General features: G+C 41.1%; 1 protein-coding gene across 2 annotated transcripts in view; it reads right to left on the reverse strand.

Moving 5' to 3' along the window:
• The window catches only part of ACTR8 (actin related protein 8), a 48,032-nt gene extending 20,658 nt beyond the window's left edge, over nt 1-27,374 (reverse strand). Inside the window, exons 1-5 of one of the 2 annotated variants that reach the window (XM_033926411.1) lie at nt 27,114-27,374; nt 16,046-16,216; nt 12,104-12,214; nt 6,568-6,672; nt 1,434-1,607 (exon numbers count right to left, since the gene is read on the reverse strand). In XM_033926411.1, the coding sequence (XP_033782302.1) occupies nt 1,434-1,607; nt 6,568-6,672; nt 12,104-12,214; nt 16,046-16,216; nt 27,114-27,236 (684 nt within the window). In that variant the 5' untranslated portion in view covers nt 27,237-27,374. The remainder of the gene's footprint in view (nt 1-1,433; nt 1,608-6,567; nt 6,673-12,103; nt 12,215-16,045; nt 16,217-27,113) is intronic. The other variant, XM_033926412.1, reaches the window with a different exon arrangement.
• Nucleotides 27,375-27,795: the final 421 nt, after the last annotated feature.

Consider the following 27,795-nt stretch of genomic DNA (forward strand, 5'->3'; position numbering starts at 1 on the left):
GTTTTAATATATAGTGCCTGATTTATTCCTACAGATTAAAAATGGGAGGAAAGTCTCAGTGAAACAAGCCCATGGAAACATAGAAGATGTCGTCACTAAAGAAATCTACTGTAGCGGCATTTAATTCTTGAAAGGGCGACGATAAAATGAGGAAAATGATTAAAAAGAAGCTTAAAGGATCAGTGGCAAAGGTTAGGACTGTAAACCAAGAATGGGTGTTATTTAAAAATACCATTGCGAAAGTTCAGGCCAGATGTATTCCAAGCATTAACAAAGATGGAAAGAAGAGAAAACAAGAGCCAACATGGTTAAAAGGTGAAATGAAAGAGGCTATTAGCGCCAAAAAAACATACGTTAAAGAATGGAAAGATGGATCCAAATGAAGAAAATAAGAGACATATGAAGAGAGATTTGCTAAAGAGGCAAAAACACATGGTTACAATTTTTTTTAGGTACATCAGAAGTTGAAAACCAGTGAGGGAATCCATGGGACCATTGGGTGATCAAGGAGCATAAGGGGCGCTCAGGAAGGGTAAGGACATAAGCAGAGAGACTGAATGAATTCTTTGCCTGGAAGAAGATGTAAGAGATCCACCTGAACCCAAAAGAGTTTTCAAGGGTGATGATGCAGAGGAACTGAAAGAAATCTCGGTGAACATGTAGATGTACTAAACCAAATTGGCAAGTTAAAGAGTGAGAAATTACCTGGACCAGATGGTATACATCGTAGGGTACTGAAAGAACTCAAAACTTGAAATGCTGATCTGCTGTTAGTGATCTGTAACCTTTTGCTAAAATTGTCTGTAGTACCTGAAGATTGGAGGGTGGCCAATGTTATGCCGATTTTTAAAAAGGGTTCCAAAAGAGATCCAGGAAATTACAAACCAGTAAGTCTTGACTTTAGTGTCAGGCAAAATAGTGGAAACAATTATAAAAAAAAATAAAATTGTGGAACAAGATTTAATGGGACAGAGTCATAATGGGTTCAGCTAAGGAAAGTCTCGCCTCACCAAATTGCTTGACTTCTTTGAAGGCATGAATAAACTTGTGGAAGGTCAGCTGGTTGATGTAGTGTATCTAAATTTCCAGAAAGCTTTTGACAAAGTTCCTCATGAGAGGCTCCTGAGAAAATTAAAGAGTCACAGGATAGGAGGCAATGTTAAGTTGTGGATTAGAAATTGATTATCGGACAGAAAACAGAGTGTAGGGTTAAATGGCCATTTTTCTCAATGGAGACTTCCTGCCCGACGACAGCAGACAGCGGGGGACAGGGCAAACAACAAACCACAGACTCATTTATCAACTGCTTACACTGTGGAATATTTCTATATCAAATGTAATTTTCCAGTTTAATCACTGTGTAATTGATTGGCAAAAGAGAATTCTTTTGTATGTCTTAGAACTACAGAGTCAGATTCAGTGACTGTACACACCTTTAAATCTTTCAGGGGTATCTCCAGATATTTTTGGATTACATGCGACCATATTGTCTCCAAGTCTGCAAGGACAGCAGTGAGTGAACCCCCCGGTCCTGGGTGCAAGTTTAGCTGGCCTCTTCGTATGGGAGTGTGAATGTTATAGCAGTCCGATGGATTAACATGAACAGCCTAAAAAAGAAATAGGAAGCAATTATAAATTCTCTGCAAAACATTCTGCAAAACTGAAGTTGTGGAAAAAATCTGCCTGAGAAACTCAGCCTCAAAATATAGCAACCATTAATATTTCTACATCATATCAAAATCAGGACAAGACTAGAGCTTGATAATTAGAAAACGTAAATTATCAGTATAGCCTTAAGAAGAGCAAATTCTATTTGCCCATTAACTGTATATTTCAACACAAAGATATTTTTAAAAACTGTTAAATGAATTGAGAACTTAAAAATATTTAAGTGGCTCAAGAATACAAAGCTCAAACTTTATCAAACAAGAAGAGTCTCGTTTTAAAGGATTTTAGCTCATGGAATAATTCTTTCCAACTTGGTTTTTGAAATTTGAACTGTGAAACACAACATAGAAACACGATGGCAGATAAAGGCCAAATGGCCCATCTAGTCTGCCCATCCGCAGTAACCATTATCTCTTTCTCTCCCTCTTGAATTTAGACACAGTCTCTGTCTCCACCACCTCTTCTGGGTGACATAAAACAGCCTCAAACAGAGACGATCTGGTTTTTACAAATGACTTCTCTACAGAGCACTGCTTTAAAATTACTTTACAATCAGGAGTAATGCAAACAAATACCACTAACTGCTCCTGATAAAACCGTTGAACAGATAACCTGAAAGCCATGAAATGATCGTCAGCTTATCTATCAGTGTTAGCCATATAAAAGCATTTTTGTTTATTATTGTGAAAAGTTTTTCACCTCTTGTTTATCTAACCACAATAGCGAAAGCTTTTTCTGCCGATGATGTGAGGGTGGTAGAGTGTGGGTTCACCTCTCCAACGCTCTGAGACTTTTTATTTCGCTGGTTAGCATTTCTTAGAAACACAGGTGTTTTATTAATGGAGTGATTTTGTTGTTTATTCACTTTCATGTGAAGGCATTAACTGAGAAGAGGAAAAAAAAAATCAATTTAATGATGTATGTATAAAAAGATGTTTTCTATTACAAGAAAGAATATTTCAGTAACTTTGGCAGCAAGATGTTTTCTATTACAAGAAAGAATATTTCAGTAACTTTGGCAGTAAAAACTGCTCATTGCAAGTCACATTTCAGAGGCAATCTGATTAGTAATACTTTGGTTGCATCATAAAATCACCTTTCTTGTATTATTTAGCTACTGGTCTTATAGCCCGTTACATTAACAGGTGCTAGAATATATTTGTGTGTGTCTGTGTTTATTTATTTATCTCTCTCTGTCCTTAGCCGCTTTCTGTATTTCTGTCTTTCTTTCTGTGTTTATTTTTCCTCTGCTATCCACCCATTCTCCCTTCCTTTTACCTTCCCTGTGTCCACCACCACCCCTTCACTGCTCCCCTTATCCAGCAGCAGCCCTTTTCCTTTTTTTTATCTCCCCCCTGTCCGTCAGCACCTCTTTCATGTCCCCCTGTCCAGCAGTACGCCTCCCCGTCTCTTCCCCTGTCCAGCAGTAGGCATCCCTTCCTTTTTCTTCCTCCCACCGTCTCTTCCCCTGTCCATCAGCACCTCTTTCCTGTCCCCCTGTCCAGTAGTAGGCCTCCCTTCCTTTTTCTCCCCTCCCCCGTCTGTTCCCCTGTCCAGCAGCACCCCTTACCTCACATCTGGCCTCCAGACATCCGCCGCGGCCAACAGTCTCCACCTGTACTGCCCCCGCCGCGCCATCTTGAAGAGTGTCGAGCGGTGACGGAGGCGATGGTGGATTAGCCGCTGGAGGAGGAGACTGGCGGGGAACGGAGAACAGGTTCAGGGCTTCCAGGGGGGAGGGAAGAGGGGAAGAGTGAGCCCGGCTGAGACTGGCAGGAAGAGGAAGGCAGGGCAGGTGAGGCTATCAGGCAAGGGAGAGAAGGGATGCCAGGTGTTTGGGGGTCATGGTTGAGAGTGGCAGGCAATGTGAGGAGAAAAGAGCCGCTGCGGCCAACATCCGCCTCGGGGGAAAGAGAGACAGAGATTTGCGTGCATGCACACTCCTGCCTGCGGTGCCCTACAGCTCACAGAAAACGGGAGCACGCAGGTGGGAGTGCGCATGCGCGGCTTAGGTTTTATTATATTAGATATAATTTTGCTGCATTTAACTGTGTTCTCTCCTATGTCTGAAAAGTCAGCTCATGCTAATAAAAATTGCCAACGTGGTCTCTCCCAATGAATGTCTTCACACAAGTGAAAAAAGTGTCAATGCTGAAACAATAGTCCTAAGGTCCACCAATTCAATGGCAAAGTTTATTGAAATGCCAATTCAAACCCAAATCCACATTCTTCTAAGGGCTAGATTCACTAAGCAAACCGATTGTGTACCAATCACTTTGCAACCCCTTTTCCCTCCGACCTGATTCACTAACCTGTGTACTGATCTGATTCCGATCCGTTCATGCTAATGAGGGGAAATGGCATACAAAGTAGGCAGGAACGCGATTCACTTTAAAAAAAAAAAAAAATAGGGACACCGACTGGGCTGACCAATCCAAAATAAGCGAGGACCAGTTGTTCAGGTCCTTTTCAACTGCCTTGCCTTCTGCCGCCCTGCTCTCTGCCCTGCTTTTCTGCTCTCAGCCCCGAATCTCTCCTGCCCTTCCCCGCAGTTTTAACCCACAGGCTTAAAGCGAGTTAAAACCATGGGCTTGCAAAAAAAAAAAAAAAGTTTCCTGCTGTGAGCATGCGCAGACCATCTACAGGCAAAGAAGATGGTCTGCGCATGCTCAAGGATTGCTCTCTAGTGATCTGTGCGGTCGGTGGGGGGCATGCCAACAATCGCCCCCATTTGCACGCAGGCCTTTAGTGAATTTGTCAGCCTGCATGCAAACGGACACAGATAGAAGGTTAGTGAATCTGGCCCTAAGTGTTTGCAATACTATCCTTTCACTTTTTTCACTTATGTGAAGATATTCATTCGAAGAGTCCACATTGGCAATTTTTATTAGCATGAACTGGCTTTTCAGACATAGTAATAATAATAATAATAATATAACAGTTTATATACCGCAGGACCGTGAAGTTCTATGCGGTTTACAATAATTAAAAGATGTTACAGATTGAGTAGATTTAACAATGTTCTGCCGGTTAACATTGATTGAAAGATGCTACAAATTGAGTGGATTTAACAAAGTTAAAAGCTAGTGATTAACAGCTCTAGGGATTAGTTATTGTGGAATGAGATTGTGCAGGTTAAATACAGTGAAATTATATAGCTAAATAGCAAAAGAGATAATTTTATCATGTAACCAAAGGACTACTTATCAAAGATTGTCTCTGAAATGTGGCTTGCAATGAGCAGTTTTTGTTGCTGAAGTTACTGAAATATTCTCTCTTGTAATACAAAACATCTTTTTATACATAGGTCATTAAATTGATTTTTTTTCTCTTCTTTATCTTGATAAATAAATCAACAACTCAAACAATTTGGCTAAACCCAAAGATCAAGGTTGGCGGTTTTAAAATTATCTGGAAACATTGGATGATTGCTGGAATTCGTATTTTAGAGGATGTAATGAATAAAGGTAAACTGCTTGAGTTTTCACAATTGCAAAATAAATTTGGTTTAAATAAATCACAATATTTCAGATGGTTGCAATTGAAGCAGGCCATTCAGGTGGGAGTTCCCTGAATGGAAAAACCTTAATAATTATCATAGTATGGAATTTTTATGTTTTCAGATAGATTCCATGGGTCACCAGGCCGCAATGTGGTATAAATTGATATCTGGATTTGTAAATAAAAAAAAAAAAAAATGGTCTAAGAGACATTTGGAGCATTGAGATTAAGCATCAGATTAATGCATCTCAATGGCCACGACTTTGGTCTTGGAGGTTAAGGTGTACAATATCAGCATCTATGAGACAAACATGTTTTTTTCTTTTACATAGAGCCTTATGGACCCCTGTTCGTTTACAGAGAATTGATAGCTCTAAGTCTAATAGATGCTGGCACTGTCATCTAGAAGCGGGGACATTAGATCATCTTTTATTTTATTGTCCATTCATATTACTATTTTGGAAATCAATCTGGCCTCAAATAAATAGGATGTTGGAAAATCCGGTAGCCTTGACATATGAGACGATTTTTTTGGGTACTGCAATGAGAACTCGGAGTCAAATCTCGTCAAATAATAACAAACTTTTATTTATATTGACTGGAGTAGCAGTTCAACAAATAACATACAATTGGAAGAATTACAACTTTTGGTGGAATTCAGTTTGCCATATATATATAAGATGGAGCGTACATTTGCAACACAAAAAGGATATATCGATAAGTTTAAGAAGATTTGGGGACCATTAACAGATTTTTGTAATGATTGATATAATTTTTTCCCATAATGAGATACTTGATAAAGGAGGGGGGGGTAGGTTTATTCTCTTTATCATAAAATATAAATAAATTATCATAATAGTTGTTATATTGTGTGCAATTAACAAAATAAGGGGAGGGAAAGAGATTCATAATTGAATAATAGTTGATAAAATTATTAAATTTTACATGATATCTAAAATTGTAGTAAGGATTATATAAGATATGTTGTATGTTATGGAGATATCAAGTGTATACTTAAGGTAATTGTATGAATCTTTATGATACACTTGTTGTTATATGAAAAATTAATTAAAAAATGAAAAGGATTTTTTTTCTCTTCTCAGTTAATGCCTTCAAATGATGAGCAATTAGTGGTATTTATTAAAATTACTTTAAACATGTCCTGAAAATCAGATGCACAGACTATAACATTTAACTGGCATAGTTACAGAAGATAAGTAAAGCCACAATGAATCTTGTATCACTGGAAACAACTTTTTGTGCATTTTAAAAAAATAATTCATGATCTTCACAACCCAAGACATGTTGATCTAAATTTCAGTTGTACGTTGGCCTACGACCATTACCTAGTACAAGGATCAAACTAACAAATTCCAATACAAGCCAAAACCCTCATACCTCTTCTCCTACTAGGTATTCAGGATGATGAGATGTATTTGTCCATTTAACACCAGAAGTGTGATCTAATACAGCAGGACGCATTTGTTTATTATAGATTCGTGCCTGCAATGTCAAGCAATTCTCATATTAATTCTTCAAAATTAGAAAATAAACTTTATATTGCTGGGAATGGCACTTCAATAGTTGCAATCTGACAGAACCTTTTTTACACTATTTTTGAAGGGGTTGATTTTTAGCCCACAGCAGTAAGTGGCTGATAAGCCTTTTCCAGCTGAAGACTGAATTAACCTCAGATCTTCATATGTGGCTCCTGGTACCTAATATCTGGATACGGCTACTAACTTGGACGTTAAGAGGGCACTGGCCGATATTCATTAAATGCACCACAAAAGTAAGGACAGCTGTTTTGCATTTGGAAAAGTTGGAAGGAGACAGATTCAGAACGAATGCTAGGAAGTTTTTCTTTACCCAGCGTGTGGTGGACACCTGGAATGCGCTTCCAGAGGACGTAATAGGGCAGAGTACGGTACTGGAGTTCAAGAAAGGATTGGACAATTTCCTACTGGAAAAAGGGATAGAAGGGTATAGATAGAAGGCTACTGCACAGGTCCTGGACCTGTTGGGCCGCCGCGTGAGCGGACTGCTGGGTACGATGGACCTCGGGTCTGACCCAGTGGAGGCATTGCTTATGTTCTTATGGACTGGAGAAGGAGAGATGGGGAGATAGATGGACTTGGTGAGGGAGAGATGAACTTGGGGGAGAGGGGAGTTAGGGAAGGGAGAGGGGAAATGGGGGGAGGGATAGAAGAAATAATGGATCTAAAAACAGGAGAGGGAGAGAGATGGTGGACAATGGGATTTAGGGAGTGAAGGAACAGAAAGGGAGAGAAGTACACAGGGAGGGTAGAGATACTGGATAGGAGGGTAGTTGGGAAGAGAAAGGGAGGGCTGGTGGAACCTGGGGTGGTGGGGAAGGAGGGAGATATGTTGGATGAAAGGGTAGTTGAGAAAAGGTGGATCTGGAGATGGAGACAAAAAAAAACAACATAAGAATAAAAGAATAGCCTTACTGGTCCAATGGTCCATCAAGCCCAGTGGCCCATTTTCATGGTGTCCAATCCAGGTTACTAGTACCTAGCCAAAGGAGTAGAAATATTCCATGCTACTGATCTAGGGCAAGCAGTGGCTTCCCACATGTCTTTCTCAATAACAGATATGGACTTTTCCTCCAGGAATTTGTCCAAACCTTTCTTAAAACCAGCTATGCTAGCCGCTCTTACCACAACCTCTGGCAATGCGTTCCAGAGCTTAACTATTTGCTGAGTGGAAAAAAAAAAAGTCCTCCTATTGGTTTTAAAAGTATTTCCCTGTAACTTCGAGTGTCCCCTAGTCTTTGTAATTTTTCACTGAGTAGTCATGAGGAATCAGGTACAATAATCACCTGCCCAAATCAGGTGTGTACTCAAAACAAAAGGGTTGATATTAAAAGTGATTTAAACAGCCAGAAATGACTTCTGGCCATTTAAATTGCTTACCCGGCGCTAACTGGGCATGTTCAGTGACACTTAACCAGACAGTGCCGCTGAAAATGCCCGGTTAGTGCCTAAGCCAAAACCAGTTAGTTTATGGGTGTTCCAAGGGTGCAGTTGGCACTTAACCAGCTAGAATAGCTGCATAAATAATACCACAGTGTTATTTTTATGTGGTTCATCACAGCTGGTTAAGTACTGAATATCACTTTCAAATCTGCTAAATTTTATCCAGTCACACATGCTCAGATATGGCCTGGCACTGACCCCCCCCTCTTCCATTAAACTGTGCTAGCAGTTTTTAGCGCAGAGAGCCGCGCTGAATGGCTCGCGCTGCTCCCGACGCTCATAGGAACTCTATGAGCGTCGGGAGCAGCACAGCTCCCCACGCTAGAAACTGCTAGCGCAGTTTATTTTTAAAAAAAATTGATATACCGTTTAAAACTAAACGCTTTACAAAATTTACATCCACGGTATTTAAAATAAACACATGATAAAAACAAATACATAGTTAAAAAAAAACATATAATAAAATAAACATAAAAACAATCTTTAAGGGGATACCATAATGTGGGTAAAAAGATCACGGATAGTTCATCAACTTTGTCAAGAGTACCTAAAAAAAGGCATATCTACAAACAACTGGGTCTTTAGTAATTTTCTAAAGCTACCCTTTTCACGGCAAAATGCTAAGGAATATCTACCCCAAAGTGGCTTGCTCAAGATCACGAGGAATGTCGGCGGGGAGATGAAACAACTGAACTTTGTTTCCATTGACTCCAGCCCATTCCTGTAATTCCTACGCTGCCCCTCTTCATCAGCATCACAACAGTGCTCGCTAGGAATGAAAAGCATACTGGGTGGTGGTTGGTTTTTTTTTTTAATATATCAACCCAGAAAATGTTTGAGATCATTAAATTCCACACCAATGTTAAATGTTCCGGAGGGTTAATAAATAATACTAATACAACTCCCTCTCTTCCTCTTCTGAAATGGTGGGTTGTACGAGAAATAATGAAATGAGGAAAAACCCTTATAAATGTGAAATAATTAAATTTTTTTGATGTAACCTCAGTGCAGTAATCAAAGCTAAAGGCCTCGGAAACCCAAGTGCTCAGGCTTAATTAAGTGTAAAGGGGCTGCTTCTCACGCCTCCTTAGCACCATCAAAGGTATACATCGTGTGCATTAATATAAATCACCAAAAAGTACAAATCTTAAATAATACATTATTCAAAATCACAATCCATCAAATCAGAAAAGTGCTCAAACGAGCGATATCTAAGAACTTATCTCAGGGGCTTCTCCGTTGTTATCAATTCTACAGATAGTGAAGTATCTTCAATAAACATTCCTGGCGCATATTCAACGCTGGTTAAATAGCGGCTCAACTGAGCCCAGTTTCAAGATAATGCCCTTCCTCGGGAGCCAATGTTAATGTTTCACAAACTATCTCCGCACGTAGCGAAAATGGAGAGCAAGCCCAAGAAAATCCGTGGCGCATTTATACGGGTTTTTCCTCATTTCATTATTTCTCGTACAACCCACCATTTCAGAAGAGGAAGAGAGGGCGTTGTATTGGTGAGATCATTAAATACCATGAAATTGAGTTTAGAGGGTAACGTGCCAATCTCTCATGTTAAGATTGGGGAGGCAATGAGGTCTGTGGCAGCCGCTAAGCTCTGGAACGCACTACCTGGTATTCTGCGACTTTGTGCTGGGAGGATTAATTTCAAGAAAATGTTGAAAACGCAACTATTTGGGAATGTCTTCCTGTGTTAATGCCTTCCTCTGGTAATACCTCTTTGTGTTTGCTAATGCTTTCCTGGAATATCATGATCCTGTGCTGGGTTGAAAATGCATCAGACTGTGTTACTCCTGTTATTCTGTTTTACTATTATTTGTATATGGAGCCTAAGTTGATTTGTATGTAATCTGTAAACTGCATAGTTAATATGCGGCATATACATTTTTAAATAAATAAATACATTTTCACCACTCTGTGACATAGTATTCCAATACTGCAGGTTCACCGATTATCGGCTCAAAATACGTGCTATGCATTAGTTTAGGAGGCTGTGATTAGGTTTATGCATTTTCATTTACTATTTCACGCTAGCATACCAAATAAACTGTAAAAAGACTGAAATGGAAAAAATGAAAATTTCCTCCTGCTTATTATTTACTTAACTCTCAATGATTTTTTAGGTCAGTTTTTTTTTTTTTTTTTTTTTTGATCAGGCAGACTATAAACTAAATGCTAAAATTCTATTGTAAATACATTACATCAACCTTGGAAAGCGTACTCCAGACATACAAAATTAATTTCTTTAGTTACACTGGAGGACACGCTTCATCAAAATGCCTAAAGCAGATTAGAATAAAAATCAATTTCAAGCAATGTTATCTCTCCCATAACCTCTGAAAAGCCCATAATTCCACCAACTCGATTACAATATAACCAATTTCATACAATAAACAAGGTGATAACTAAACAATCTCTCCAACTCTCTAGCAGCCAATACATTGACCCCCTTGCTAGGGCTTCTACTCATATAAATAAATTGAATCAGAAGCTCCAGGAAACCTCACATTTGTGAGCTCTAAGTCCTGGTAAACCACTAAGCCTTGACCTTTGTGTGAAAGTTAAATAATCCTGCTGTAAGAACTCAAGTGGCAAAGCATTCCATAGGTAAAACCTACGGTAGCTGAAAGCCCTATGCCATGAGCTTTCCAATCTCAACTGTCCTGGAAACTACAACAAAGATTACTGCACTGAACAACCATGGAGTAATTTATAAGGCTTAAATAACTCCTTCAAATATGGTGGACAAACTGAGATTTTTGGGCCAAAAAAATGGCCCAAAAATGGGGGTCTCGATTTATATTCGGGTCAGCGCTGACCGCCCCCTCCTGAACCTGTTGAAGACCTCTGCCAGGCCTGCCGTGAGACCTGGTGGTCCAGTGGTGGGCTGGGACTTCTTCTAACTCCTGTCCCAGCCAATTCTAAGGATTTTTACCTCCCTCCGGCCTCCCCCACGTACCTTTAGAATCCCTGGTGGTCCAGTGGTGAACCGCGGCAGAAGCGACCTTCCTTCGCTTCTGCCTGAGCAGAGCTGCCAGCTGATTGGCTGCCATGAGAACTTGCTGCAGCCAATCAGCTAGTGGCTCTGCACGGGCAGGAGCGACGAAGGTTGTTCCTGCCACGGTTCACTGCTGGACCACCAGGGATTCTAAAGGTATGCAGGGGGAGGTGGGAGGGGGGTAAAAATTCTTAGAATCAGTAGGGACAGAAGGCGGGAGGGATCCCTGCTGTCTCGGCCCACCAGGATTTACGGCAGGCCTGGTGGAGGCCTGCAAGACATTGGGAGGGAGGGGGGTGCAGAGTACAGAACCTGACAAGGTAGAGAGGGAGGGAGGCTGGGTGCAGAGCCTGGCAGAGCAGGGAGGGAGGGGCAACAGGGTGCAGAGCCTGGCAGGACAAGGCAAGGCACTGCACTTGATTATTAACAACCCCCCCAGTTTATATTCGAGTCAACCTTTTTTCCTCCTTTTTCGAGGGAAAAATGATTACCTCGGTTTATATTTGAATACATGTAGTATACTGTTGGATGCTCTTACAAAAAACAGAGAAAGGTGTTTGCTCCTTCATTCCTGAGCTTCCCCATCCCCAGTTTCTGCAGTTAAGCTCACAAGAGGCACCTGTTGTAGAAGTCACAGGGGCACTTTGAAGTACCACAGTTTAAAGTCCACTTCAAAAACCACATGAAAAAGATAGTGACACACCTCAGCACTATAACCTCTAAGCAAGCATACATATTTCAGCCTAGCCATGATTTTGAGTGCAATAAAACTGACTTGCTGTTTTAAGTTGTTCAAATCAAGGCAGAAGAATGTGAAGTCAGTCCAGTCCTAAACATTGCGACTTTACTCTTGTCTGGAGCCATACCATTTCTGCTACTCGCCTTTGATCTGCACAAGAAATAAGACTCAAAAAGGTTTCACCTGCTCAGGCGAGACTGGGATACGCCTTGTACCATTTGACATCTTTTTGGACCAGATTGCTTGATCCACCATCTTAAGCCCATTTTGCCTTTGTTCATTACTCTCTGGTTTCTAAAAAAGGAAGAATCATTTGGTAAGAGGAAAAAAAAATTACCGAAAGATAAGTAACACATAGATTTATGCAAAACATCCCTATTCTGCAATATTTTATGGGAAAATATTAGACAATGAGAGAGTAGAGACATCATCTGGTCCCTCTCTGCTTTCTCTTCTTTGGCTTGTGAGAATCTGAACCAGCAACTGGGAGCTTATCAAAAGTTAAAATAGTGAACCAAGAGAAAAAAAATTTCCCTCCCAAATCTCCAGCACCCCACCTCAGCCTTTACTTGGGGCAAAATTCTGCCTTGAGCATGAAGTACTGCTACTTTACACATAGAAAGTATAGGATATCAGAAATTATGACTCAAAAAGACCAAGGAAAACAAAGATCCTTTTACTAAAATGTGCTAAGCAATTTACATATGAATTACTATGATTATATGCTAAGTTACTACATGCTACCTGTTACCATGGCAGGTTCAGCCCTATTTTAGTTTCAACTGAAAATGCATGTGCTTTTTCAACTGAAAGCATAACTCCCCCTCCTTCTGAGGGTAACAGGCCCCACTTCACTTCTCTCCTCTACCAAAAGTGACCCCCATTCCCACCTTACAACAACAGACTATGGACTTTTCCTCTAGGAACTTGTCCAAACCTTTCTTAAAACCAGCTACGCTATCCGCTCTTGCCAGAGGATGTGGTAAGAGCGGATAGCATAGCTGATTTTAAGAAAGGTTTGGACAAGTTCCTGGAGGAAAAGTCCATACTCTGTTATTGAGAAAGACAAGGGGGAAGCCACTGCTTGCCCTGTATCGGTAGCATGGAATATTGCTACACTTTGGGTTTGGCCAGGTACTAGTGACCTGGATTGGCCACCATAAGAACGGGCTACTGGGCTTGATGGACCATTGGTCTGACCCAGTAAGGCTATTCTTAGGTTCTTATGTACAAGCGTTAATGGTCTAGTGGCCTCGGAGTAGGAGCAATCCCCAGTCACTCCTGCCCATTTCAACTCCGCAGTCAAAATAGCTGCCGAGAATGGTGTGATCGGGCATGGTGGCCATTTTGAGATTGGAGATGGCATGGTTAGGAACAACTGGTATCAATCCTCCCTATGTCGGCTCCAATTTCAAAATGGCTGACTACTAATTTTTATATTAAATTGCTTATATTCATGTTTTGTATCAAAAAACTCAATTTTTCCAAAAACGTGTTTGACTTATTTGATTTCCTTTGTATTAAAAATGTACACTGATATGATTGGGCTGGAACTATCCAAAAATCTTTGTAATGTACTGGCTATTCTGATGAAGCCCGAGAACAAGGGTGAGACAAACCCCATTAGAAGCTGAATACACTAACAGCCTGTCTTACAAAGCCGTTTGGCAACAGCCCCAAAGCCCTTTAAATCTCGATGGGCTTCGGGGCCATTACCGCGCAGCAGCCGCTAGCGCTGCTTTGTAAAACAGGCCCTAAGTACATTTTTGATACAAAGGAATTCAAATAACTCAAACACATTTTGAAAAACTGAGGTTATTTTATACAAAACATGAATATAAGCAATTTGATATAAAATTAGTAGAGACTTTTTTTTAGGACCAATGAATGAAAATTGAACCTGTTAAAACTGTCAAACAAGTGATTTTTTTTTATAGTCTGCGGTTTGGTATCTGAGGTCCTTTTCCCCTATTATAAATAAAGTAATCAGGAGATTTTGTGATGAATTAACAGTAACAAAATATTAGGTTCTTACCGTTGATAATCTTCTTTCTTGTAAATCCACACACTATTCCTGGACAAGTGGATTATGCAACTATGGTCATCAGACAGCTTGCAGGAAGCCTCAAACACACAATGTTTTCAGGTCCTCTCCTCTTACCTCAGGCCTACCTCCCAGGAATCTATTTAGTGCAAAAGCAGACAGTGACACTTGTGGAGGACAAAGAGGGAGGGGTATAGAGATGCTCCCCACCAAATGAGTTTGATCTGCTTATAACATGAAATTCAGAACAATCATAAACAATTGAAACAGGTCATTATACAGTAGAAACCTGAACAAAAAACAATGCTATAAGGAGACTTAACTTGGACTAAAAGAAGGGGATGCTAGAACTAGAGACCCCCAAGGCAAAGTGCTAAACATATTCGGATGGTTCTCTTATAAACGGCTGGTCAGAAAATCTGAAGTCCAGCCTTCCAGTACTTATGCCTTTGGTAGAATGATCCCTCTCTGAAAGGGGGACTCCTTTCCGGCCGCTCTGTAGGTGGAAAAAATAGCCATATGGATCCATCTTGAAATGGTGGCTTTAGAAGCTGGCCTGCCCTTATGGGCAGGACCCACCAGTATAAACAGATGGTCGGAGACCTGAAACTCATTTGTGATCTCAAAGTACCTCAACAAGATCCTGTACACGTCCAGGGACCACAATACCCAGTCCAGCTCCCTCAAACTGGAGGAAGTAAAGGTAGGAAGATGAACCTCTTGGTTAATGTGGAAGTAACCTCTTGGTTAATGTGGATCACTTTCAGAAGAAAAGAGGGAACAGTGTGCAGAAACATGCTGAAAGCCGTGATCCTAAGAAAAGGATCTTGACAGGATAGAGCCTGAAGCTCAGAAACCTTGCAGGCTGCAGTAATGGCTACCAGGAGCTCAGAAACCCTATAGGCTGAAGTAATAGCTACCAGGAAGACAGTCTTGACAATGATGCAAACTGGACTGCTGGTCTTCTGACTTTCTACCGGCCCGATATACATGGCCGGAGACCTCTGCCACCATTGGACACCCACGTGGATGTGACCTGGTGGAGGGGATGCAGTTGGTTCTGATCCTAGGCACACCTCCACGGAGCCATGTAGCTCGAGCTGAAACCCATGTGGACAAGCCTGGGATGAGCCAGCTCTTAAGGGAACAGTCCCTGAGCCCCAATTCGAAAGTGCAGGCTGTCCAGACTGTGCACTGCCAGGCAACCAACCCCATGGAAGCAGACTTTCCACAAAGTCTGCGATCTCCCGCAGTCAGAGTTGTCCCCGCGGGGAACCTCTGCAGCACAAAGGCAAGATCCACGAACAAAAAGACTGAGTTTAAAGAAAATTAAACACAAGCAGAAAAGACAAGCTTCTAGTGTCTGGCTTGTAAGAATGCAACTGGATTCCAGGGAGGCAGTCCTGAGGTAAGAGGGGAGGGGCTGAAAACATTGTGTGATTGAGGCTTCCTACAAGCTGTCTGGTGACCAAAGTTGCATAACCCACTTGTCCAGGAATAGCGTGTGGATTGTACAAGAATTTTGAATATGAAAAGAAGCTGCGTTTAATGCTGCTTTTATATGTGGTTGTGATTGTTTGTTACGAGTGATCAGCATTCATCTTTAACTTGAATAAAGTGAGGTACTGTAACTTACCCCATGCTGTCACTGTTGCTGCAGATAACTCAGATGCAAGAAATGCATCCTAAATAAGAGGCAGTAATTGCATCTATACTATTCGTAAATATAGTTACTGCATGGTAAAGTATTTTTCTGTGTGGTAACTATGGGGACATGCTGGAAATGTCTTCAACTGTTACCATGCAAGTTTTGCATTTAACACATGATTACTGCAGTGTAATAAAAGGACTCTTTAATATCAATGTAATGCTGAGGTACAGCAAGAAATCATGGACTAAACACACAAGATCCCCAGTTGTAAAGGAAAGTCACAGATCAAATGATATCTGTGTCACTACATCTAAAGTTAAATTGGGCATAATAAATGGGCTTTAAAGTACTTTATCTTAAGTCATTTTTGAAGTTTTTACCATGTGACGATTTCAGACAAGGTTCTTACAATTGTGCTTCGACAACTTACATTTAGTCCATCTCTCAATAGCCACCTGTCCCTGTATATAGGCTGTCCTGGATATTTGTGTCTTCTTGCAACGATGTGAGGAATGTTAAGAGGAAGCGTGTCTGTGGCTCGGCCGATCCTCAGAGTTGTTGAGCCAGGGTGTATTACAACAATAAAGTTGCTCTGTATTTGCTGGAAGTATCAAAACAGAACGTGTCTAATGAGGAAATGCTTATGTACATGCAATGCAAAATGCTCTCCGACTCAATTGCTCTTTTATAAGTAGCCCTTGCTGCTGTGTGTGGATCAAATCAATCAGAAAGAGTTGAAGTGAGCATTACCTATCAAAGTGATAAATATTAATACATTTTGGATATATCTATTCATAGTTTCTCACAACATTTCAGTACGTCCTTTTGTCTTATTTGTCCACTGTTTTCATTGAGGATGTCTTTGTTATAATTTGTCCCCCACCCTTGATTTTATTGTATAACCACCTTGAAACTGTTGATAAGGCCGTATAACAAATTTTAAATCAACTTGGAAACGTGCAATCCGACTATGTAAATAACAATAAACATTAACAAAAACTAACCCCCCTCTTCTATTAAACTGTGCTAGCAGTTTTTAGCCCAGAGAGCCGCGCTGAATGGCCCGCGCGGCTCCCGATGCTCACAGGAACTTTAGGAGCGTTGGGAGCAGCGCGGGCCATTCAGCGCAGCTCCCCACGCTAGAAACTGCTAGCGCAGTTTAATAGAAGAGACCCTAAGACACATCTAAAAGAAGACTGGCAGCCCCTGAAACCAAGTTCTTCTCCCATTCCGGAAAAGATTTAGATGCACAGAAAGTACAACGGGTTCCTAATAAAACATAATTATCTTGACAGAAAATACACCAACCCCCTCCTTCGCTAACGCGTAGTGTGGGTTTTAGCGCCGGCAGTGGCGGTAACTGCTCCGACGCTCATAAGAATTCTAAAACCCGCACTACGTGTTAGTAAAGAAGGAGGCATGTTACTTAAAACCTTAATATGAAGTCTGTCTCTGTAGTGCCCTAAGGTAAAAGGGATTATTGGAATCAGACCATATAATTAGAATACATATGGATTTCTTTTCAACAAATACAACACCGATTGTTATTCTATAAATGGAACTCCCAAACTGAGATTTTGCGACTCCATTGCCCCCCAAATTACAACACTGTTTGTGACACTAGGGGGCTCATTTTCAAAAGAGAAAAACATCCCAAAAGTGGTATACTATGCCAGATGGATGTTTTTCTTCTATGTTGTTCACCTGCAGTTTGTTTAAATGCCAAGAAGGTGCGTTAGAGGCATGTTTTGGGTGGGACTAGGGCGGGCTTATGATTTGGACATTTTTTTTGCCACAATCAAACATTTTAGAAAATGTACAGGGCACAATTTGGACATTTGAGGCTAGACCTGTTTTAAAAAACAATAAGTGTCAGAAAGGTGCCCAAACTGACCAGATGTTCACTTGAGGGATGGAAGCATGACCACCCCACTCCCCCAGAGATCACTGACCCCTCCTACTCCCCAATGATGTGAATGAAACAGTGCATCCATGCCTGTATGACAGCTGCAGATGTTATGGCTAGTCCTATGAGAGCAACAAGCAGGTCTCTGAAATAACCTGGTAGGCAGTGCAGTAGACTTGAGAAGGGGACCCAGACCCATAGTAACCCAATATAACTACTACACTTGTGGTGGAGAGTGTGACCCCATCAAAACCTATTGTACCATCATACAGGTGACACCTGTAGGCATAAGGGCTTTTGGAGTGGTGTTCAGTTGGGTCTGGTAGGTTTTGTAAGGGGGATATGGTGAAATGTGTACCTGGGACTACTGATGTGAAGCCAGTGCCACCTAAGGTGTCCCAGATATCTATAAGTGTGTGAACCAACACTTTCAATTGTCGACTGCTGTGTTGTTAGGACATTAAAAGATAATGTTTTGCTGAAACACAGTGAAGCAGATGTCACCTCGCTATTCAATCAAAAAGAAGGAAAAAGCCTCAGAAAAGGCCCTCCCACCGCCACAAAACGTGGTATTCAAGGTGGTTAGACGGTAACCTCACAGGCAAAACCTTCAAAAATGAATGGTGCGAGCAAAGAACTTATGCTTCACTTGTGTAATATTAAAGATAGAGGAATAAAGCCACTTATCTTAAACTGATCGGCACACCGACGGAGGCCAGCGTTTCACCGACTAGCTGCATCAGGTGTGACCCGACCGATCAGTCTGCAAAACAAAAAGAAAAAACAAAAGGAACTTAAACAGTTTCTCATTATGTTTTAACTTCTTAGTATTAAAAAACTACCTTGTACCTTAGAAGAGCGGAAGCAACCGCTTCTGTTGAGTCCAAAGGAGATGGCTTACATGGGGCGGCTCTGAACTTATGAAATTTAAATACCTCCGGTGGAAACGTCACTACCGGAAGTGCATCAGAGAAAGAGTACTACTTTTTGTAGATGACCCTGTGTTCTTATCCCAGTGGGCAGGCATTCTTAACAAGTGCTCTTTGGACCTTATGGTCCTTATAATAGAAAAGACCAGGGTCACTACTGAATCGCTACAATTTGATCTAGATACCAAACTAGGTGAATTAAAGAGTAGTCTGGTTTCTGACACCTTTGAGACAGATTTGGCAGCAACACAACGCAAAATTGAATCTTTTAAAATCAATTTACAAAAAAACAAGATTAAAAAATTCAAACGTGATGAGGATGATTACACCAAAAAGAAAGTCTATCCATGGTTAACGAATCCACCAAAACAGAAATCGAAGGAATTCGAGTCCTCGGATCCATCAGAAGGAGGATCCCTTTCTAATTCTGAAGAAGATTTTTTAGAGCAAGGCCAGTCCGGGGGGCTCGGACAGCAAAGCACCCGGGGAAAAACAAGAGGGCGGAGCACCAAACGTCCCGGAACAAGGGCACAGAACAGGGGAGGGACAAGCAAGAACAAGTAGTGTTTAACCTTTCCAAATATCCCCTGAATCACATAGAATTCACCTTGCTTTCACGTGGTTTCACTTTTGTACCTGTTCAGCCCCTTCAAACTTTCCAATTGCGGATTGACCTGGAGAGATTCTTTAGGAAGCTCCATCTAAAAGAGCACTTTACTCAATTTCCTCTTCAAGACTCCGATGACTCGATTGCTCGTAACAGGTCTACCTGGGTTCCTTCCACTCCACCCAGTCCTCATTTAACCCTATACAAAGAGTTTGTTACAAAAGATGTTAAACGTTACTTCGACAAAAGCACTTCTAGATATCAGTCTTATAATCTATCAAAGGATGAATTCTTAGCTTTAAGAAATCTGCAATCCAACAAAAACATCAGGATATGCAAGGCCGACAAAGGAGGAGCAGTGGTCGTGTTGGACATGGACCATTATAAATCAATGGCAGCGAGCCTCTTACTGGTACCAACAGACTACCTAGAATTACAAGCTGATCCTACCCCTCAATTGGCAGCTGAAATAAGGGATTTAACTATGGCAGCATTTGATAAGGGCATTCTTAATAAGAAAGAGTATGATTATTTGAATACTCCTGAGCCTAGAGTTCCAGTTTTTTATGTTCTGCCTAAGATACATAAAGATCTTAAGAACCCTCCTGGACGCCCGATCGTGTCCAGTCGAGGTTCCCTATTGGAACCACTCTCCACCTTTGTTGATGTCTTTTTGCGTCCTCTTGTACCTCAAGGATTTTCTTACATACGAGATTCTTCTCATTTTTTGAAGAAGTTGTCTGAAGTAGAAAATATACAGAACATCACTTATCTGGTAACGCTAGATGTCAAGTCCCTGTATACAGTTATTCCTCAAACTGAAGCTGTTGACATCATTAAAGAATTTCTGACCAACAGTCCTCTCTCTCGGATACCCACGGAGTTTGTTATTAAACTGATGTCTATAGCTATGGAAAAGAATTATTTTAAATTCCAGGACAAGTTTTTTCAACAAGTCTCAGGGGTAGCCATGGGAGCGACCATGGCCCCTTCCATAGCTAACTTATTTATGCAGAATTTTGAAAACCTGTGGATAGTGCAAAACCCTTTTTCCGACAAGATCATAATGTGGTCACGATTTATTGACGATATTTTCGTCATTTGGACAGGAACCAAGGAAGAGCTCAACACATTCCATCTCTGGCTCAATTCTAGACACCATAAGATAGAATTCAGTATGACGAATCATACGAATGAAATTTCCTTTTTAGATGTTCTAGTTAAAATTGATAACGACATCATTTACACCACAATATTTAGAAAAGCCACTGATAGGAACACCTTCCTAGATTTCTCGAGTAACCACCCTCTGCCACTCAAAAGGAGTTTACCCACATCCCAGTTTTTCAGATACCGCCGTTTATGTTCAGAGGCGCCAGACTTTAAACTGCAAAGCAAACATCTATATAAGAAGCTAATGAGCAGAGGATATCCGAGCCAGGTCCTTAAAAAAGCATACAGAAGAGCTAAATATCTGAACAGGGATTTGTTGTTTCTTCCGAAAGACAAAAAACCGGACACTGACATAGCAACTTGTATCTTACAATATTCTCCTAAGATGAATGTAGTTACCAGGATCCTGAGAAAGCACTGGGAACTTATGACAGCACACCCGACACATACAGAGACTCATCTCAGGATTGCATTCACTAGACAAAAGAATTTGAAAGAACTTTTGAGTCCTGCAGACATAACCACAACGTCTTTTCAAGATGGCAGTTCGTCCATGAACAAGTCAACTGGACACTTTAAATGTGGTAAATGTCTGACTTGTACCATCACTATGGAGTTCAATGACAGCTTTATACATCCAGGCACAAAGAAATTGTATAAACTTAAACATTTAACTACTTGTTCCTCTATGTTCGTGGTATATGTCATCTATTGCCCATGTTTTAAAGTGTATGTGGGGCAAACCACGCGGACTTTGAGGAGACGTATCACCGAACACAAGAGTTGTCTTCATAATAATAAGCTGCAAGCTCCTCTCGTTGTACATTGTCTCGAAAATGACCATACTTTTGAGGATTTACGTTGCTTTGCAATTGATCATGTCAAGGAAGACACTCCAAACCGTGCAACCAAATTGTTACGTGCTGAACAATTTTGGATTCACCTGTTAAATAGCGAAGAACCTGTAGGATTGAATCAGAGACTGGAATGGAATGCCTTTTACTAGACTTTCTTTCACTTGGTTCCCCCCTTTTTTTAGGGCCCAGTCACATTGTGCCGTTTGGGCACATCGTTCCCACTTAACCAGTAAAAAACCAGATAATTCAAAAAAATCACAAAACTCAAAAAAATTTCAAAAAAATCTTTAAAATTTCAAAAAAATCAAAAAATCTAAAAATCTTCAAACACACGTAATGATTAAATGAAACAAAACATGAACAACGAGTAAATGCAGTCATAAAGTAAGCTTGTTTGTTTACATTCATTTTATCTCACTTTATTACTGGTTTTTGGGTTTTTGCTGGCGAGTTGTCATCAGCTCTCAGCTGTCTACTCTTTCTCTGATGCACTTCCGGTAGTGACGTTTCCACCGGAGGTATTTAAATTTCATAAGTTCAGAGCCGCCCCATGTAAGCCATCTCCTTTGGACTCAACAGAAGCGGTTGCTTCCGCTCTTCTAAGGTACAAGGTAGTTTTTTAATACTAAGAAGTTAAAACATAATGAGAAACTGTTTAAGTTCCTTTTGTTTTTTCTTTTTGTTTTGCAGACTGATCGGTCGGGTCACACCCTGATGCAGCTAGTCGGTGAAACGCTGGCCTCCGTCGGTGTGCCGATCAGTTTAAGATAAGTGGCTTTATTCCTCTATCTTTAATATTACACAAGTGAAGCATAAGTTCTTTGCTCGCACCATTCATTTTTGAAGGTTTTGCCTGTGAGGTTACCGTCTAACCACCTTGAATACCACGTTTTGTGGCGGTGGGAGGGCCTTTTCTGAGGCTTTTTCCTTCTTTTTGATTGAATAGCGAGGTGACATCTGCTTCACTGTGTTTCAGCAAAACATTATCTTTTAATGTCCTAACAACACAGCAGTCGACAATTGAAAGTGTTGGTTCACATACATTGGTTTTTCAATATATCTGTGTCTTTATAACCAGATATCTATAAGGCCACTCTACTAAAAATGCTGGCCCCCCTCCTACATCCCAATGGCATGTTTTGGGCATTTTCATTTGGACGTTTTATTTTTAAAAGATGGTCAAAAAAGCTAAACGCACTAAGGGTGAACACATTTTGTAAGGTAATTAAAAATAAAAATAAAAAAGATACGGTAGATATTTTGTGGTTTCAAAAATAAGAAGAAGCCCAAGCTTTCCACAGTCAAAAATGGAAATCCAAAACAAAAGGAGCAAAAAACTGTGGAGTCCAATATTCTCGACGTGATCTTTATTAAGATGCAATGAAAGAAATTCAATTATCCACTTTATAGAGTGATTGACGCAACACAGTCCATGTTTTGGCTAACTATAGCCTTCCTTAGGGGTCCTAAGAAAATGACATGAATATGTATGAATAAATGGATCTGAAGCAATGGATAGTGGTGCCACCATGTTGTGATGGTGTTGAAACCGAGGATGGTCGTGAGGGTAGTGACTACAATATGAATATAATCCAGCGAGAAGACATATATAAAGTGTGTAAGAAATATATGTGGATAACTATATTTATATATAAGAAATGCCAGTGACATTTATACCACCACTGCTTCAGATTCATTTATTCATACATATTCATGTCATTTTCTGGGGACCCCTGAGGAAGGCTATAGTTACCCGAAACACGGACTGTGTTGGGTCCGCCACCAACTGTCAAGAACATTGGACTCCACGGTTTTTTGCTCCTTGTGGTTTCAAAAATTACCATTTTTTTTTAACCATCATTTTATTGTAATTTGATATAGTTAAAAACATCCAGTTTATATATTCATACATAAAACAATACATTAATTCATTATATAACTTATTTCTTAATAAATACAAAAGTATCAAAATACCTATAATAGCTATTGTATCCCAACCCTCCCCTCCCCCCCCAGTGGGAGGATGTATGCAAGAGATTTATAAGATATAGAGGGAAAAGTAAAAACTATCAAAAATCAATGGGGCTATCCTTTTGGGAATTAATCCAAATGTCATATGCACCCCAAATAGTATTGTAGTTGTATATCTGATTTCTTCGAAGAGCAGTCAATTTTGACATTTGCTGTATATATTGAACTTTAGCCAATAGTACTCGAGGTCTTGGTAGATCTCGTTGTTTCCAGGCAGATGCCAGGATGAGCTGACCTGCTGTCATTATCAAATGTATCCATTTCTGGTGTTTCAGAGGAAGGGCGACTGGTCCCTTATTCAACAAGCAACACTCCATAGTCTTAGGGATCAAAATACCTAATACTTCTTTAATAAAGGAAATTACTTTATTCCAGTAGCTCTGTGCTTTAGTACAATGCCACCAAATATGTTCAAAAGTGCCCACTTCTGCACATCCTCTCCAACAATTATCTGATCCTTTCCCATACATAGCACGCAGTCGTACCGGTGTAAAATACCAACAAAAAAACATCTTATATCCATTCTCTATCATGTTGCTAGCTATAGTACCATATAGAAGGGATTGCAATATTTTAAGCCATTCTTTATCAGATTTACCTATAATCTTTTCCCATTGATGTCTATATTTCAGAGGGGGATGGAGATGTTCCAATTGTGCATTGTATAATCTAGTGATACTTCCCCTCCCACTCTCTTTTATCATGGCTTTTGCTAGATCTGACTATTGAAAAATATTTAATTCTCTAAGGTCTGCTTTTCTAATAAAGCTTTCAATTTGTCTGTAATAAAATAAGTCACTTGGTGCAAGGCCATATTTTTCTCTCAATACTTCAAAGGGGACAATTTTCCCATCTTCAAACAATTGGCCTAATATTTTAAGACCTTTCTTTCCCCAATGGTGAAAGGCCACATCAACTTCTGGAGCAAAGTTAGGCACATGTATAATGGCTGCCCCCATAAAATAATTTTTAACCCCATAACATCACCTGCTTACCTGGATCCACAACTCAAGAGTATGTCGTATTACAAGGTTAGACTTTTTAGCTATTATAGAGAGTTGTGGGAATTGAAACCAGGGTATCGCCCACAACAGAGGCGTGCCCAATATCACACACCCATGATTTTCCCTTATCCCATTTCCAATTGACTAAATATCACAATTGGGCTGCTGGATAGTAATATCGAAATTGTGGTACTGCCATTCCTCCTAGTTTCCTAGGTTGATACATCGTTGCTTGAGATACTCTTGGAGTCTTATGTTGCCCACTAAAAGCAAATATCTTCCGCTCTAATTGTAAAAGGAATTTTTTAGGTAGAGGGATCGGTAGAACCTCAGAAGCACCACCATCTTTATTGTTTGTACCCTACCCAGCCAGGAGATATTTAGATGTTTCCATCTCTCATAGTAACATAGTAGATGACGGCAGATAAAGACCCGAATGGTCCATCCAGTCTGCCCAACCTGATTCAATTTAAAATTTTTTTTTTTTTTTTCTTCTTAGCTATTTCTGGGCAAGAATCCAAAGCTCTACCCGGTCCTGTGCTTGGGTTCCACCTGCCGAAATCTCTGTTAAGACTTACTCCAGCCCATCTACACCCTCCCAGCCATTGAAGCCCTCCCCTGCCCATCCTCCACCAAACGGCCATATACAGACACAGACCGTGCAAGTCTCTCCATATCTTGTCAGATCGCCTTCAGAAGAGGAGGATAATTAGCAGCATATAGAAATTCCACATGCTTTGTTAAATTAATCCCTAAGTATCATGATTGTTGTGCCCATTTAAAAGAATAATTACTAAAAAAAAAACAACCCAAAATCATTTTCATTTTCTTACCTGATTTTTGGACATACTTCACAAAACATCCAAACTCGGACTTAGACATCCTATCAAAAATGCCCCTACATGCATACAATCTTTGTACACCAGCATCCACAGAGGTGATGAATGTTTGTTTAAAGACACACCCTTATCTCCAACTGGTACCAACTTCTTTGTTGATACAACTGTTATCTATTTCTTTACAGAAAATTTATTTTTTGTTCCAAGATACCATCTACCAGCAAATTTCTGGTAGAGATGGGGGCCATTTGTGCCCCATCTTTGGTGAACTTATTTATGGCAACTTTTAGGAATGTTTTGTGTACTTTCCTCTAATGTGTCCCTTTGGTGTCTACATCAACACATAAAGAACAGGAGAATCACCTCCATGACAAATAAGCAAACAGTGGAGATGTCCAAAGAAACAGGTATGCCGATTTATTTTAAAACTCTGCTTTATTCAATCAATGACTCAACATGTACGTGTTTCAGCTCAAACGGCCTGCATCAGGAGTCTTTCACTTTACAAGAGTGACAGTTAGCATTTAGTGCTCACGAAGAAAGCGAATTTTCAACATTTTGACACATTTTTACTATGCAAGGTCTATCATATTGATGCTCTGACAAATGCCAACCGTCACTCTTGTAAAGTGAAAGACTCCTGATGCAGGCCCAACCCTGTTCAACTTCAATTTACTGCACTTTATGAACGTATTTGCAGTTTGTGCTATGCTCAGAAAAAAACAAAAGCCTATGCATCACAAGGACAACCCCAGAGATGCTAGTTTGTGCCCAGTTCTGGTTTGGACTGAAAATCCCAAACCAGTGTGGGATTTATATGCCTGATCCTGCTCATTGAAACTGGTCCTGCAAGTTCCATAATACATGTATTTATTCAATTTTTTATACCTTTCTCCCAGGGGAACGCAGAACGGTTTACATTAATTTATTCAGGTACTCATGCATTTTTCCTGTGTCTCCTGGGGTACTCATAATCTAGCTAATGTACCTGGGGTAATGGGGGGATTAAGTGACTTGTCCAGGGTCACATGGAACAGTGACCCTCGGGGTGCTGAGGCTGTAGCTTTAACCATTGCGCCACACACACAAGAAGGAATGATCAGAAATCTAGGACTACCCTAAAATCTAGGGTTATCAGACATCTTGGAAAATCCAAACATGTCCTCTTTTTTGAGGACTGTCTGGGTACCTTAGTGTTTGTTTGTTTTTTAAGTGGGGGGGGGGGGGGGGAGTCTGTCCGGGTTTAGCCGGCTCTCCCGACTCCCTCATCTATCTCCTGCTCCCCGGGCCCAGCCAATGTAATCGAATCTTCGAGCAGCTGGCAGCGGCAACAACAAGGTAAGCCTGCCCCAGAAGCCACCTCTTTGCAGCGACTTCCTGTTCCCGCTTAGGCAGAACTTGTAGAGAGGCGGCTTCTGGGGCAGGCTTACCTTGTTGCTGTTGCCAGCTGCCTGAAGATTCAATTACAGCGGCCTGGCCCAAGGAGGTAGGTGGGGGGGCGTCAGGAGCTAGAGAGATCGTAAGCCGAAGTGGTGTTGTAGGAGGGAGAGGAGGTTGGAGAGACAGCATGAAGGGAGGGCTGGAGAAACAGTATGGAGAGAGAGGGAGGTAGAGGGCTGGAGAAGCATTATGGAAAGGAGAGAGTGTTGGACAAAAGAGAATGGAGTAGGGTAGTGTTGAAGGGATTAGACAGAAACAAGAGAAGAAGTTGGAAGAAGAAAAAGAGGCACTCATGGGGGGGGGGGGAGGGAGAGAGATAGAGAAGCAACCATGGGAGAAGAAGGTTGGAGAGAGAGAGAGAAACACTAAATGGTACAGACAGAGGAAGGGAAGGGGGACCAAGGAAATGGGTGGAGTGTAGGTGGGGGTCATGTGTCCTTTTTTTTCTCTTTCAGATATAGTAACTCTATCAAATCACCAGCTAGAAACTGGATAACTTAGCATTTCTTGGACTCAGCCAGTCCTGAATGAAATCAGGTGAAAGGTACAAAAAGATACCTGGAAAAAAAAAAACCCAGCAGAACTACATGACCGAGAATGCCCCGGAACCAATCCAGCGTGCTCACATCCGGCCAATACTACTCCTTCCTGTCACGCGAAGGCCCGCAAAACACTACTAAAACCCGGTTTCTTCCGGCACCCTGCTCCTCACCTCCTGCAACGGCTCGGGCACCAGGGCAGGCACTATGGGCCGCTTGACGCCGCGCTGCTCCCGCTCCTTCTCCCGCTCTTTCCCGTTCCCGTTGTCCGCTTCCCCCTTCTCCGCCTGCGTCATCTCAGCCCTAGGCTCCGGCAACGGGCGCCGCCAGCCCTCCTCAGCCACGCGCCAGCCAAGCCACGCATGCGCGCTCGCGGCCGACCGCCGGCGACCCGAGAGTTGAGGGCAAACAAAGGGGACGACTGAGGACGTGCGCGGAGTTTTCGCACTCTTTCAGCGCAAAGCGAGGCAGGTCACGAGGGAAAATCCCCTTTCCTAGGACAGGGCAGAGTTGGCACCATTCTTATCATTCGGAGGAAAGAGGAGATAGTGCATCCCGAATTCAAAATCAAGTCCTGGGAAAGGTGGTGGAGTCCAAAAAAATCATATTATAAAACATCTGGAAAATCAAAAAAAGGCCAAATTTTCATACAATTATTCATGCAAAGAACTTTTTTTGCAAAGTTGCTTTTCCAAAACTAGCCTTTTGCATGAAGTCCAGAGAGAGGATCTGATAAGGGGAAGAAAAACTCCATTGGAATATCTTACCTGCTAGCAATTAAAGTAAAATTTGGGTTTCAGTAGGTTATTTCATTGTCCTTCTCTTTTTTAGTTCAGTACACTGCTTTTACAGCAA

The sequence above is a fragment of the Geotrypetes seraphini genome, chromosome 17 (assembly GCF_902459505.1).
Source record: "Geotrypetes seraphini chromosome 17, aGeoSer1.1, whole genome shotgun sequence".
NCBI classification, from domain to species: Eukaryota; Metazoa; Chordata; class Amphibia; order Gymnophiona; family Dermophiidae; genus Geotrypetes; species Geotrypetes seraphini.